This window comes from Mesoplodon densirostris, chromosome 7 (assembly GCF_025265405.1).
Source record: "Mesoplodon densirostris isolate mMesDen1 chromosome 7, mMesDen1 primary haplotype, whole genome shotgun sequence".
Classification (NCBI taxonomy): Eukaryota; Metazoa; Chordata; class Mammalia; order Artiodactyla; family Ziphiidae; genus Mesoplodon; species Mesoplodon densirostris.
Window position 1 is genome coordinate 94,228,002 of NC_082667.1, and position 14,676 is coordinate 94,242,677.

Sequence of the window (14,676 nt, forward strand, 5' to 3'; positions counted from 1 at the left end):
TTTATTTATGTAGCAAAATGGACCAAATTTGATTTTGAATTCTGGACTTCATGTCAGTATTAGAAAGTTTTGCCATTCCAATATTATAAATACATATCTCCATCTTTTCTTTCCATGCTTTTGGATTTTTTCCTTAAAAAACCAACACTTAAATTGTTGACCCACCTGAAATTTTTCTTTTGTATAATAAGCCAGTAGTTCCAAGACCATTTATTGAATAACCCATCTGAAAATGAAAGCTTCTTAACTCCTAACCTTTATCTATTTTTTAAAGGTTGTGAATATCAATATCCTAGTATTTCCAATAAATCACCTTTTCTAACTATTACAGGACAGTGAGCTCATTGTCCATACTCACTACATTTTTATTCAATTTCGTAAATAATTCACTGCGTCATACAAGAGAAAAATAACATAGGAAGTATTTTTTCTCTTAAGAAATAATGATTGAGTACTGTGTTTCAAAAAAGATTATACGATTTCTTAAAATGTTGTATAAAGTACATAACACCAAAGGCTGTAGTAGCAGTTGTGAATGAAACCAGAAACCTAAGTTAATTACATTTTTAAAAAATTGAGCATGAAAATTTACTTCTTTGCTTTGTAGAAGTCAAAGTAAAAAGGAAAACACAATAGGCTGATAAATTTGGTGAAGTATGCATTATGTAGTTTATTACATGAAGGTCATTTAGCAACAAGAAAGAGATTGTGTTCATCTACCCTTCCACAAATTAGGTAGGTATGGAAGATGAAAGAATATGTGATTTTCTAATGTTGTAAATGAGGATAAAACTTAAAAATCCAGGCAAGTAAAAAATGTGTGTGCCTGTTTTGGAGTCTCTGTCTTAAGTATCAATTATTTCAACCAGTCCTTTAAAGAAGTTATTGCTGAAAGATTTCCTGCAGTTACTTTGTTTTGCTGACAAAAGATAGAGCTCTATAACTCAGATGTGATTTTCATGTGACAATGTTGATATTCTGTTAGAATACTGAAGAGTTAGATTTGAAATCTTGAACAAATGTTCATCTTCTCTTTGCACAGATGTCAAAAAGTTTTCAGCAAATAGAGTCAAGAAACTGTGTAGGATTGGCTCAAGTACCAGAATAAACACTTGACTGCGGCCTGAGGGTTTCCTGTCATACTGCAGTGGTATTTAACGAAAATGTTGTCAGAGAATTCTTTGTTCAAATAAAATCTTAAGTGGAAGAGTCATCCAAGTAAACAGACAAAAGCAGAGCTCTTCTGGGCTAAGAATGAATGGGACTGAGTTAAGGAGCAAAACTTGAAAACCAGTCCCCCATAAAATATCATGTTTTTGTTTGAAAAATTATAAAATAATTAATATTTGTTCAAGTACAAAACAATCTGGAGAGACAGTGTAGAAGCACACAAAACACAGAAGTTGGAGTCAGATGCCCTGTGTTTGAATCTTGGTCCCTACACTGTGTAGTGACCTTTCTGTATACTCACTGGTGAAGTACAAATAATGAGAGTACCTCCACCTTATGGGACTTTTGGAGGAATTAAATGACTTAATATAGTAAAGCACTCAGAACAGTGGTGGCCATAATCAAGTGTAAGTACAGTGTTTGTTAATGAATAAGCTTCTCACACAACATTAGGATATAATAGTGGAAAAAACTCCAATCCTTCTAGATTTCTCTAACTGAACCCTAGGGTGGATCATGCATGGCTTTGGCATAACTCATATCAATATACTCTCATGTTCACTAATTGATTGACAGGATTTTTGTTTTTGTTTTCTTCTTGGTTTTGTACATGTCAAAGACATGGACTGCATACACATTCATCTTTGTATTTCCAGTACAAGTAACTTTTAAATGCAGTAAGTATCAATACATGTATGTAGAGTGAATAAATTAATGAATTAAATCATTTTAGCAGCATGAAGCAAGCTAATCATTTAATTCATTTAGATTTATTTTAGAGTATCAAAATACTTAAGTATATTCTAGAAGGAGGAGCAAGGCATGTACCCAAGCAGACAAGAACAAAAAGTGCTTACTCAAGTAATGGCAATGCTAAGAGGATTTTCATCTTATAAAGTATTATGTAATAGTTAAAAGAACAAGCTAGGAATATATATCAACATACACGGCTTCAAGTCATTGTTTCATGAAAAAAATGAGGAGTGATGCACAAGTTGTGATATATGATACCATTTATGTATCAACATATCTAAACCAACATATTACACACATATACATAAAATTGTAAAAAACTGAGATAGAGGTATAGCAGAATGGTAGGGAAGGGAACAGATTAGAGGTATTGTTAAAGAGAATTTAAGTCTCATTGGTGATGTTTCGATTTTTTTTAAGGAGAATGTATTGTTGCATTACTTGAGTACTTAAAGTACAACAACTTAAAGGCTGGACAAGGGCACTATCTGTTAGCATTGGCATGGATGTCTTCATACAAATACTTCCCCTTCATGTTCTTGCAGTAGGATTAAGAACCCTACATAACCAAATATTGAGCTGATGATACCAAAAGCCATCTTTCTCACCATTTCTTTTTCAGTAAAGTGGAGGATTATATCAATGGATCATAATGCAAAATTGTGCTTAAAACAAGCTTACTACTCAGGCTAAATATTAAACTGAGAGACCTGCAGCTTGAGAATAAATTATCCAATTTATTATCTATTAATAATAGTATTTATTATTATTTATAGAGTTTAGAAGTGAAGTCCAGTGAATTACTACACGTTTACTGTTAGAGTAACAGGAAAACTGCCATAGGGTTGACTTTATGGAGAGAAAGTTAAATTAAATAAGATTATTGGCAAATTGTCTTCTCAAGAGCCCAAATATAAATCAAGGAAATTATGGTGGAAGGGATTGTTGGATAATGTTGTGGACTAAAAAAGATGGAGAAAGCACTACAGAGCTCTAAAGACAGCAAAAATAATTCATGAGTTTGTCCAAAAAAAAATTTAACAAACAAAGGAGACTTCAAAGCAAGGGAAGTTATTAGGAATAAAGAGGGGCAATACATAATGATAAAGGGGCCAATTTTCCAAGATGACATAACACTTCTTAATGTGTATGCATCTAACAACATATCATCAAAATTTTGTGAGGTAAAAATGATAGAACTGCAAGGAGAAATAGATGAGTCCACTATTATTGTTAGCCACTTCAACACCTCTCTATTGGAAATAGATCCAGCAAGCACAAAATCAGTAAGGACATAGTTGAACTCAACAACAACAACTAGACATAATTGACATCTATAGACTACTTCATCCAACACAGCAGACTACACCTTCTTCTCAAGCTCACATGAAATATTCATCAAGATAAGCCACATAAAACACACCATAACACTAGGCCACAAAACATACCTTAACAACTTTAGATAACAGAAAGCATTCAACGTCTGTTCTTATACCACAAAGAAACTAAACTAGAAATCAATAAAAGAAAGACAACTGGAAAATTTCAAAGTACATGAGGATTTAACAACACACTTTAAATAACACATGATTCAAAGAAGAAATCTCAAGAGAAATTTAAAAGTATTTTGAACTAAATGAAAATGAAAACACAAATATCAAAATCTGTGGTATACATCAAAAGCAGTGCTTAGAGGGAAATTTTTAGCATTAAATATATTAGAAAAGAAAATATTTTGCATTAAATATTATATTAGGAAATAAAAAAAGATCTAAGGTCTATCTTCTAAACTTTCACCTTAGGAAACTAGAAAAAAAGAGTAAATTAAGCCAAATGAGTAGAAGAAAAGAAATAATAAATTAGATCAGAAATCAATGAAATTGAAAAGAGGAAATGAATAAAGAAAATAAACAAAACCAAAAGCTGGTTCTCTGAAAAGATCAATAAAATCAATAAGCCTCTAGAGAGGATAACTAACAAAAAAAGAGAGAGGACACAAATTACTAATATCAGAAATGAAAGAGGAGACGTCACTATAGATTCTATGGACATTAACTGAACAATAAAGAATACCATGCACAACTCTATGCTTACAAACTTGATAACCTAGATGAAATGGACCAATGCTTTGAGAGTCACAATCTGCCAAAACTCACATGAGAAAAAACAGACAATCTGAATAGGCCTTTAGCTATTAAGGAATTTGAATCAATAATTAATAACTTTCCAAAACAGAAAGCACCATGCCCAGATGGGTTCAATGATGAATTCTACCAAACATTTAAGGAAGAAATTATACCAATTCTCTACATTCTCTTTCAGAGATGAAAACAGAGAGAATGCTTCCGAACTCATTCTATAAGGCCAGCATTATATGAATACAAAACTAGACAAAGACATTACAAGAAAAGAAAACTATAGACTAATATCTCTCACGAATATAGATGCAAAAAACCTCAACAAAATCTTAGCAAATCAAATCCAAAAAAGTATAAAAATGAATTGTACATCATGACCAAATGGGATTCAACCCAAGTATTCAAGACTGGTTCAACATTTGAAAATTAATGTGTTCCATCACATTAACAAGCTAAAAAAGAAAAATCACTTGATTATATCAACAGATGCAGAAAAAGCATTCGACAAAACCCAACAATCACTCATGAAAAATCTATTAGCGAACTAGAAATAGAGAGGAACTTTCTCAATTTGATAAAAATATCTACAAAAAACCTACAGCTAATGTCACACTTAATGGTGAGAAGCTAGAAGACTTTCCATTAGATTAGGAACAAGCCAAAGATATCTCCTCTCATCACTCATTTTCAACACTGTAGTGGGAGTCCTACAAATGCAATAGGACAAAAAAAGAATATAAGAGATATACTCATTGGGAAGAAAAAGATAAAACTGTCTTTGTTTGCAGATGATATGTTCTTCTATGTAGAAAATCCACAAAGAATTGAAGAACAACTCCTGGAAGAAAAAAGCAATTATAGCAGGGTCACAGGATACAAGACTAATATACAAAAGTCAGTTTCTTTCCTACGTACCAGAAATGAATAAGTGAAATTTTAAATTAAAAACAATACATTTACAGTAGCACCCCCCAAAATGAAGTACTTAGGTATAAATGTAACAAAATATGTATACGGTTTATATGGGGAAAACCATAAAACTCTAATAAATGGGCTAAAAGAACTAAATAAATGGGGAGATATTCCATGTTCATGGATAGGAAGATTCAATATTGTCAAGATGTCAGTTCTTCCCAAAATGATCTACAGATATAAGCCCAATCAAAATCCCAGAAGGCCATTTTATGGATATTAACAAAAGATTCTAAAGTTTATATGGAGAGGCAAAAGACCCAAGATAGGAAACACAATACTGAAGTTGGAGGACTGACACTACCTGACTTTAAGATTTATGATAAAGCTACAATAATCAAGACATTGTGGTATTGGTGAAGGAACAGACTAATAGATAGATGGAACAGAATAGAAAGCCTAAAAATAGAACCACATAAATATAGTCAACTTATCTTTAACAAAGGAGTAAAGGCAATACAATGGAGAAAGGACAGTTTCTTCAACAAGTAGTGTTAGAATAACTGGATACCTATATGCAAAAAAGTGAATCTAGACACAGACATTACACCCTTTACAAAAATCCACTCAAAATGTATCACAGAACTAAATATAAAATGTAAAACAATAAAACTCCTAAAAGAAAGATAACATAGGGACAAATCCAGATGACCTTGAGTTTGGTGATAAATTTTTAGATATAATACCAAAGTCATAATCCAGGAAAGAAAGAACTGAGAAACCAAATATCATTAAAAGTAAAATTTTCTGCTATGTGAAAGACACTGCCAAGAGGATAAAGAGACAGAGTGGGACAAAATATTTGCAAGATACCTATCTGATAAAGCCTGTTATCCAAAATATATTAAAAAAAACAAACAACAAAAAACCCTCTTAAAACTCAACAGAAAGAAAACAAAAAATAGGCCAAAGACCTTAACAAACACTTCACAAAAGAAGATATACAGATGTCAAATAAGCATATGAGAACATACTTCACATAATATGTCATCAGGGAAATTTAAGTCAAAACAATAATGAGCTACCACTACACACCTATTAGAATGGCCAAAATCTAAAGCACTGAGAAACACAAATGCTGGCAAGGACGTGAAACAAGAGGAACTCTCATTTATTGAGAGTGGGACTGTAAAATGGTACAGCCACTTTGGAAGACAATTTGGTGGTTTCTTACAAAACTAAACATACTCTTACCAAGCAATTGCACTCCTTGCTATTTGCCCTAAGGAGTTGAAAATGGATGTGTACACAAATACCTGCAGACAGATCTTTATAGCAGCTTTATTCGTAATTGGCAAAACCTGGAAGCAACCAAGATGTCCTTTAGTAGGTTAATGGATAAATAAACTATGGAATAACCAGACAATGGAATGTTATACAGCACTAAAAAGAAATGAGCTTTTCACATGGAAGAAAGTTAAATGCATATTGCTAAGGGAAAAACCTAATTTGAAAAGACTTCCTACTGTATGATTCCAACTATATGACATTCTGGAAAAGGCAAAATACTATGGTGACAATATAAATATTAGTGGTTGACAGGAGTTGGGGAGGAGGAAGGGACAAATAGGCAGAGCACAGAGGATTTGGAAGGGCAGCAGAAATACTCTGTATGATACTCTAACCATGGATACATGTCATTATACATTTGTCCAAACCCAAGGAATGTTACAAAACCAAGAATGAACCCTAATGTAAACTATGGACTTTTAGTGATTATGACGTGTTGATGTAGGTTCATCAGTTGTACCACTCTAGTGGAGGACTGTGATAATAGGGGAAGCTATGTATGAGTCATGGCAGGAGGTACATGGGAAATCTCTGTACCTTCCTCTCAATTTTGCTGTAAACCTAAAATTGCTCTAAAAAATAATAAAACCTTTAAAAAGTTTGAATGCTCATTGTTTCTGTTTTGGAAGCCATACCAGGGAGAAAGATGCTACCAAGTCAGTTTTCATTTTTAGACTATGACACCAACTCTACTCAACTTCAGAAAGAAATATGTTTTTCTTAAAAAATACTTCATTTCTGTTCAGTTCCTTCTGTGGTCTGCTTATGATGGTGTCTTTCTAATTCCAAAAGACTTTTCCCACCATCCCCAGCTTCTGTCAGAAGGGTCAATTCTCTAGCTGTCCAGGCATAACCCATTCATTTAGCACATCTATAACTTGATATCTGCATGCTAATTGATAGAATGTCCCTTCCCTCCACTACACTAAAAACTCCACTAGTGCTGCAGCCAGTTAGGTCTGTCCTGTTTTACTGCTTTTCAACTAGCACCTAGCATAGTGCCTGGCATACAGCAGGTGCTCAATAAATATTTGGTTAATTAATACATGAACAAAAAATTAGATAAACATAGAGTAAATTATGCTAAGTGAAATAAGACAGACAGAGAAAGACAAATACCACATGGTATCAGTTACATGTGGAATCAAAAAAATAAGTTGAATTTATAGAAACAGAGAGCAGAGAAGTGGTTACCAGAGGCTGTAGGATGGGGAAATAGGGAGAGGTTGGTAAAATGATACAAACTTTCAGGTATAAGGTAAATAAATAAGGTCTGAGGGTCTAATGTATAATATCGTGACTATAATAGATAACATTGTACAGTACCGTATAATTGAAATTTGCTAGGAGAGTAGAACTTAAACGTTCTTGCCAAAAAGAAAGGCAAATAAGTGAGGTGATAGATACATTAATTAACTTGATGGGGGGAATTTCTTTTACCATGCACATATACACCAAATCATCACATTGTACACTTTAAATAATCTTACAATTTTATTTGTCAGTTGTACCTCAATAAAGATAGAAAAAATGAGGCTAACAATGTAATATAATTAAAAATCCATCAATACCTACTTAGCCTGGTATCTTCTAAATAGTATGTTTCAACTGTATTACAATATTTCCCAACCATATTCCATCAAATGTACTCACTACAAATGCTGTCACAGTGTAAAACATGCAAAGAATAATAGCTTGGCATCATCTGTTATGACTGATTCATTTAGCAAACAGTTATATTCTGAATATTTAGTATATTCCTAGCACTGAGCCAGTCACAGTGCATACAGAGGTAAGCCAGTGAGAAATGATCTTTTCCTTCTTAATACAAGGCCAGTAGCCTGCATTTATAGGACTGGCAGGTCATTATGACTTCTCCTTGAAAGGTATTAAGGCAATTTCTAACCACTTCCTGGTTCAGTCCTAGTATTAGTAAAGGAATGCAATGGGCTTTTCAACCAATTACTTTTTGTCTAATTCATTTTTTTCCCCTCAGCTTAAGAGAGGTCATTTCTCCCCACCCCATACCCCTACTTCCTCAGTGGTATCTTTTTTCTCTGCCTCTTCTCTTTTCTGTCTCATACCAAGGGAAATCCAGTTTTCCCGGGTGACTTCTTTATAGGCATTATTGTCTCCCACTTCTAACTTGGAGGAAAGGTGGGGAAACTGCCTCTTGGCCCCTAACTGTGTCTTCTCATTGTTGCCTTAAATGTGGAGTTAGTATCACCCATCCATTTATGTCACACACTTCTAATCACCCTTGATCTTGAATTCTCCATTAGGATTCATTTTTACCTACCTAGATGTTTTATCACTTGACTCACATTTTTTCTTCCAACCCTCTATTGTTTCTTTTTGGAATTTAAACTGAATTTCCTATTATGAGAACGGAAGTATAGTGGTGGAGGGCACAGATTCTGGAGTCACACCCCTTGGATTTGAATCCTACTCCACCACTTCTTAACTGTGATTAAGGCAATTTAACATCTCTGAACCTCAGTTTCCTCATTTGTAAATTGAAAGTAATAATAATGTCTACATTATAAGGCTTAAATGAGTTAAGACCCATAAAACACTTAGTCACTGGCACATGGAAAGCACTCCCGAATGCCAGTATTATCATTACCCTTGGTAACATTTATATCCATATTTTTGACTATTGACTTTCGATTTCTGGACATATTGGCATCTACACATAGTTCTACCTTGAAGCAGCTTATCACACAGCCCTACTTTAAGATTTCAAACCTGGTATTTTCTCCAATTACAAAAATTCTCCTCCTCGTCTTTCTCACTCTTGAAAACTCCCAGAACATTCTCTTTTCTTGCCTTAAATCACTGATTCAAGCAAGCACTGGCAATCAAACTTCCTAATCTTTAACTCTAATAATTTTCTAATATGAATCTTCGAGTCTTAGTCAGTCTAATCTTAATCTCTTCACTCTTCCTTGAACATACACACTTACAAGCTCTCCTTAGTGTCCAGAGATCAATAATCTTACTTGTCCTTTAATAGCCAAATGAATGATTTACCAACATCTATCTTGAGCTCCTCTTTGTAAATATTGCTGAATAAAGGTACTTCGTTTCTATCACTCAAAACTAAAACAGAACCACGCCAACAGTAGTGGTCCAACAACTGCTTTCTAAGAGTAAATTTGGGAAGACTTCCTTTACGTTTAGGATGCTATTCTGATAATAATGATGTGAAAGCATTCATATTTTAATTATTCTTGGTGCTATATGCGCTTTTGAAGTAACTTTCAAGAATGAAGTAGCATTTGTCATATATCTACTTTTGCATACCACCTCTGATTTATAAGCATTGCAATTAAAGAAAATCTAACCTGTGTTGAGTAGCAATCAGCTACCGACTAGCTGTATGCTCTTTAGAAACTCATTATGTCTTTGGGACTTGTGTATCTGTAAAATGAGGGAGCTGGGCTAGAATAAACTGGTTTTTAGAGGACTCCAAGGGGGTCATTCACTTAAGAATTAGACTAAGGAGACTGTAAGCATAAAGAAAGTCATATTAATGCAGGGGGGAATGTTCAAGAAACCAGAACCAAAGTCAGATGGGAATAGTAATTCCAATTACGCACTGGAGAATTGACTCTTCCACACAAAGGACTTCAAACTCTAACTATGACTAAATGATGTCAGTTGGAAAGTTAAGGCTACTGTCAGTTGTCCCGTTTTCTCACATAACCTCTTGTCACAGTACCTCAACTAATTTAAAATGCAATTAAAACCTCCTGAAACTGAATACATATGTTCAACATCAGTTAAATACATTCATTCTTTGGGGAAAACAATCATGTTCTAGAAATACACAAAGCGATTCTTTTTTATGAAGAATTAATTTCAGTAGGAGGGGTACACATACCATTAATAAATAGTTGGGAATCATTTTCATCAAAAGGGCATAGCAGTTGTAAAGAATTATATGTTAGCTATCCACAGGGATAGTGAATTTTTTTGTTAAATGTCTTTTGGGTTAATATTCTTTTGGTTAAAATGTGTATTAAATATGCATGTCAACTCCTTTGAACTCTCCCTTAAGGTAAAAATTCCCCACTCCCTCCTTTCCTGCTCATAAGTAGAGGGCTCTTGAAATTAGAGAACTCACAAACAGGAAGCAAAAAAGCAGACATTCAGATTTTTGGTTCCTTGTGTAGGTGTGATATCAGAACTCCAGAGAGAACCCTAAACTCACGTCAGCTTGTTATAAAATACACTTATTGCTAGAATTCAAATGTGAAATGATGTTTAAATGTATTTCTGTCTTCAGATATAAATGTGTTTGGCTGCTTAGAGTTTAGTGTAGATAGAAAGAGAAATTAAAACATATATTCTATGAAAGTTCAAGTCTGAAATACACTATGCAAGTCAATCCAAAATCATTAGGTAAATATGTAATTTAGATGATTTTAAAAACATGAAAGCCTTACTTAAAGGAAAATACTTCTTCAGAAATTATATAACTGTGATGTCTAAATTTTTCTTTTGCTTTAAGCTGTTTACACCTATTTCCTATACACTTACAAAAATATACTAAACAAAAAGGGAACTTTTAAACTTTGTTTAGAATTACCATTATATAATTATTAAATAAACATGCATGTAGGGAAAAGACAAAATCATGTAGGAAAATTTGTAACTGCATCATATATATGTACATATAGAATTTTGACAACTTTTACCGTTTTTCTTTTGAAAGAAAATTTTAATTTGGTATATATTATATATAATATATATGATAGAAATGTAAAAATACAATCAGAACAAATCTGTTTCTTTAAAGTTAAATAGTTAATGAACAATGTTCGCATTGTTCCCAAGATTAGTATGACTTGTGTCTAATATTAAAAGCGTTAGTCAAATAGTATTCAATTATAATATCCAACCCCATTCAATACGGAGTATTATAAATAAAAATATATTGTTAAAACATCATCATATAAGTTATACGAAAATATCACCATTTCTTAGAGGAAGCGAGGGCTGATTGAAATCTATAAAATATTAGATGGTCTCCATTTACAATTAAACCAACAAGAAAGGATCGGGGAAAGGAGCCTACCTTCCATTGCCCTTTTAAAGAAGACCTTACAGCTCCCACAGGTAAGGACACCATAATGACAGCCTGATGCTTCATCCCCACAGATTAAACAAATCTTCTGAGGTAATGATTCGAAGCTGTACTGTGGGCTCTGGCTGGCTTCTGAATCCGGCCTTGAAATGCAAAACAAAGTACTCCATTTATTTTTAGGTGCACCACTATCTAATACTAAAGTTTTCTTAACCCAGAATTGACAGAGTGAAAGGGTTTTTAGAAAATAGAACCGAATACACTTGAAAGACATGCAAACTAAACTTGATGTACTACCTGTTACTGGATTCATCAGACTGGCAAAGTTATTAGCCTTTCATCAGGAGCACCAACACGAAAGAATAATAAATAATTAATAAATAATTTTATATCCAGAAAAAAATCTTTCTACAAAACTCCTTATAGAGAATCAATTCAGTCTCTGACAAATCAAATGCTATGACCTTGTACGCTCGGTAACGACAAACGTGGTTTTGCTTTAAGAGTACAATCATACTTAGTGATGCTACTGAGTTTTTAAAACTCAACTCTGTAATTAAACAAGAATATGTGTTTGTCATTTTAAAGTATTGTTCAGTATACTGCCACTGTTTTGACTATTCACAACACAAGATTCCAAACCGAGAGCATTTTTTCTTTTTTCTTTAAAATTCCATTACTCCAGTAGGTAAATTAAAATGTTTTTAAAAACCTGTGTGAAAAAAAGTTGCAGCGAACTCGACACAATATTAGAATACAAGGTACTGCAGTGATTGACGTTTCAATCCGTAATGTAAACATATTACACATAAATTAATTTTAATCTTGAGATTCGTATGAAAATGAAGCGGTTGAGTGTCCAGACCCCTGAGACCGTTCTGCTTTGGGTTCTGGCCCGCTACCCAACATCCAGTGCCACCCCTCCCGGGAGAACGGGGCGTTAATGTCTCCTCTCCAAGACAGACATTCCCAGTAATTGTCCTTCTACGAAGAAAAGCATTTTATAAGGCCCCCGACTCGCCGCACCCCTTCCGCTCCGCGGGGCTACAGCGGACCTAGAGTGACGCTGCACTTTTAGAAATCACGGCTGGTCTCGTCTTGGGATCGCGCAGATCTGAAAAGTGTAGAAACATATTTTCGGGGAGGTACGCTCCAGAAACAGCATATTCTGCGCCCCCTTGGTGTCCCCCCCAAAAATGAGGAGAAGAGGTAAGGAAAAGGAAGCCAACCTGTGCTGTGCCCCGCCCCGGCCACCCACCCCTCGCGGCCACTCGGGGGAGCCGGAGCCGGAGCCGGAGCCGGGCGCTGAGGGCCGGGAGCTGGCGGCGGGCAGCGGCCGCACCGCTACTCTCGCGACGCGCCGGGCGCGCCCCGCCCCGGGCCCTCACCTCAGATAGTTGAGATAGGGCTGGTAGACCTGCGGCAGGCCCTCCTTGAGCACCGCGGCCTGGTAGCCGAGCTGCGGGAGCCCGTTGAGGCCGAGCGGCGGGTAGAGCGCTGGGGCCGCCCCGGCGGCGGCGGCCGAGGCCGAGGTGGACGGCAGGCCGTCCCGCGGCAGCAGGCAGGCGCCCGCGCCCGGCCCCTTGCAGGGTGGCGGGGCGAACGGGCCCTGCTGGGGCGGCGCGCCCTCCGCCTTGTACAGGATGCACTCCAGGGTCGAGCCCGACGAGGACGCGGACGAGACAGACGCACCGACAGGTGCGGCGGCGGCCGCCCCTTCCCCGGGTCTGGACGACGGCGCTCGCGTAGGCAGCGCCGGCGGCGCCAGCGGGAAATCCGGGAAGACGGCGGGGTTGGCACCCGCCACCAGGTACGGCCGCGGGGAGCGCGCGGCGGCCTCGGCGCCTTCCTCCTCCTCCTTGATCTTCAGGGCGGGCGGCTGGAAGTCTCCATAGAGCGGGAATGCGTCGTCCTTGGGCTCGGCATCGGGCTGGTACGCGCAGTCGGGGAAGTCGCCGGACGCGACCTGGGCGGACGAGGCCGAGGGCGGGCCCCGCGGCGGGGCAAAGGCGCTGACTGCCGTGGCCCCGCCGTCATAGCTATCCCCCTCTAGCAGCTGCCGGGTGCGGGCGGCCAGGAAGGCCGAGTTGAGCGGCAGGATGGGCACGTGGATAAAATCCATCACCGTAGTGGCCAGCGGGGAGCGCCCGGGCGCCGCTGGCGCGTCGTGCTCCGCCAGGGCGACCCTGGGCGCCGTGAAGCGGGAATCTTCCTTGGGGACCAGGGCGATGCCTCCTGCGGCCGACCCTGGAGCAGCGGTCGCGGCTTCTCCTCCGGCCGCCGGGCCTCCCGCAGGCCGGGCTTTGCCCTTCAGAGGCGGACCCAAGGAGCCCTCGGACTCGGAGGCATCCTCCTCCTCCACCTCCACCACAGCGGGCTGCGGAGAGGGCTTCACTGCGGCCCCGGGCCAGTGATGGCTCCCGGCCGTCGGGGGCAGCAGCTGCCGGGACGGTGCCAGGCCCCTGGGCAGCACTTTCTGGGCAGCTGCCGTCCCGGAGCTGTCACCAGCCTTGCCTTCTGGTCGGCTCATGAGCGGGGTCAATACCCCCTGGGTGGCAGGGGCAGTCCGGGCGTCTTGGGGGAGCTCGGGGCTAAAGAGGCACCAAGGGCTGGTGGCCTCGCAGACGGGCGGGCTGGCGTGGCTCTGCCCAGGAACCGAAGGCGCCAGTAGCGTGTCCAAGACACTGTCCAGCAGTCCGCTGTCCTTTTCTGGGGGTCTAGAGGTGCCACCTCCAGCACCCTCTGTGGCTTCAATTCTGGAATACGCCCCCTCCACGTCTGACAGCGACTGCTGGTCCTGAGTCTTCCCGTCTGGGTCTTGACCCTGGCAGGGCCGAGGGAAGAGCAGCCCGTCCAGGGAGAGGGGTATGACCGAGGCTGCAGGCGACGCGTCCGAGGTCTCGCTCGCCTGATAGGGGCCTGTGTCCCGGCGTCCCAGCAGAGGGGATCCGACCTGGGTCGGGGAGGGCGCTCTGCCCGCCACGTGGGGAGCCCGGGGATCCTTTGCCTTCCGCTCAGTCATGACGACCCGGACTCCCCTTTTCTCCTCCCCTGTCTCTGGGGAGGAGGGATAGGGGAAGGACGAGGGGGTGTCAGAAATACAAGAGCAGCGGGGGGAGGAAATAGGTGTTGAATTTGGCTGGACCGGACGGTGGAGAGGGGGCGTGAAATCTCCACCTCCTGGGTCGGAAGGGGGCGGCACCGATCAGCTGCCCTTGCCCTCGGTCCGGTAGGCAGGGGAGGGGTGGCAGTTGCTCCGTA

At 39.1% G+C, this 14,676-nt stretch overlaps 1 protein-coding gene across 2 annotated transcripts in view; it reads right to left on the reverse strand.

The window, feature by feature from the left end:
- The window catches only part of PGR (progesterone receptor), a 99,342-nt gene extending 84,905 nt beyond the window's left edge, over positions 1-14,437 (reverse strand). For both annotated transcript variants that reach the window (XM_060103461.1, XM_060103460.1), the window contains exons 1-2: positions 12,804-14,437; positions 11,407-11,558 (exon numbers count right to left, since the gene is read on the reverse strand). In XM_060103461.1, coding sequence (XP_059959444.1) covers positions 11,407-11,558; positions 12,804-14,437 — 1,786 coding nt within the window. The remainder of the gene's footprint in view (positions 1-11,406; positions 11,559-12,803) is intronic.
- Between the last annotated feature and the right edge of the window lie 239 nt (positions 14,438-14,676).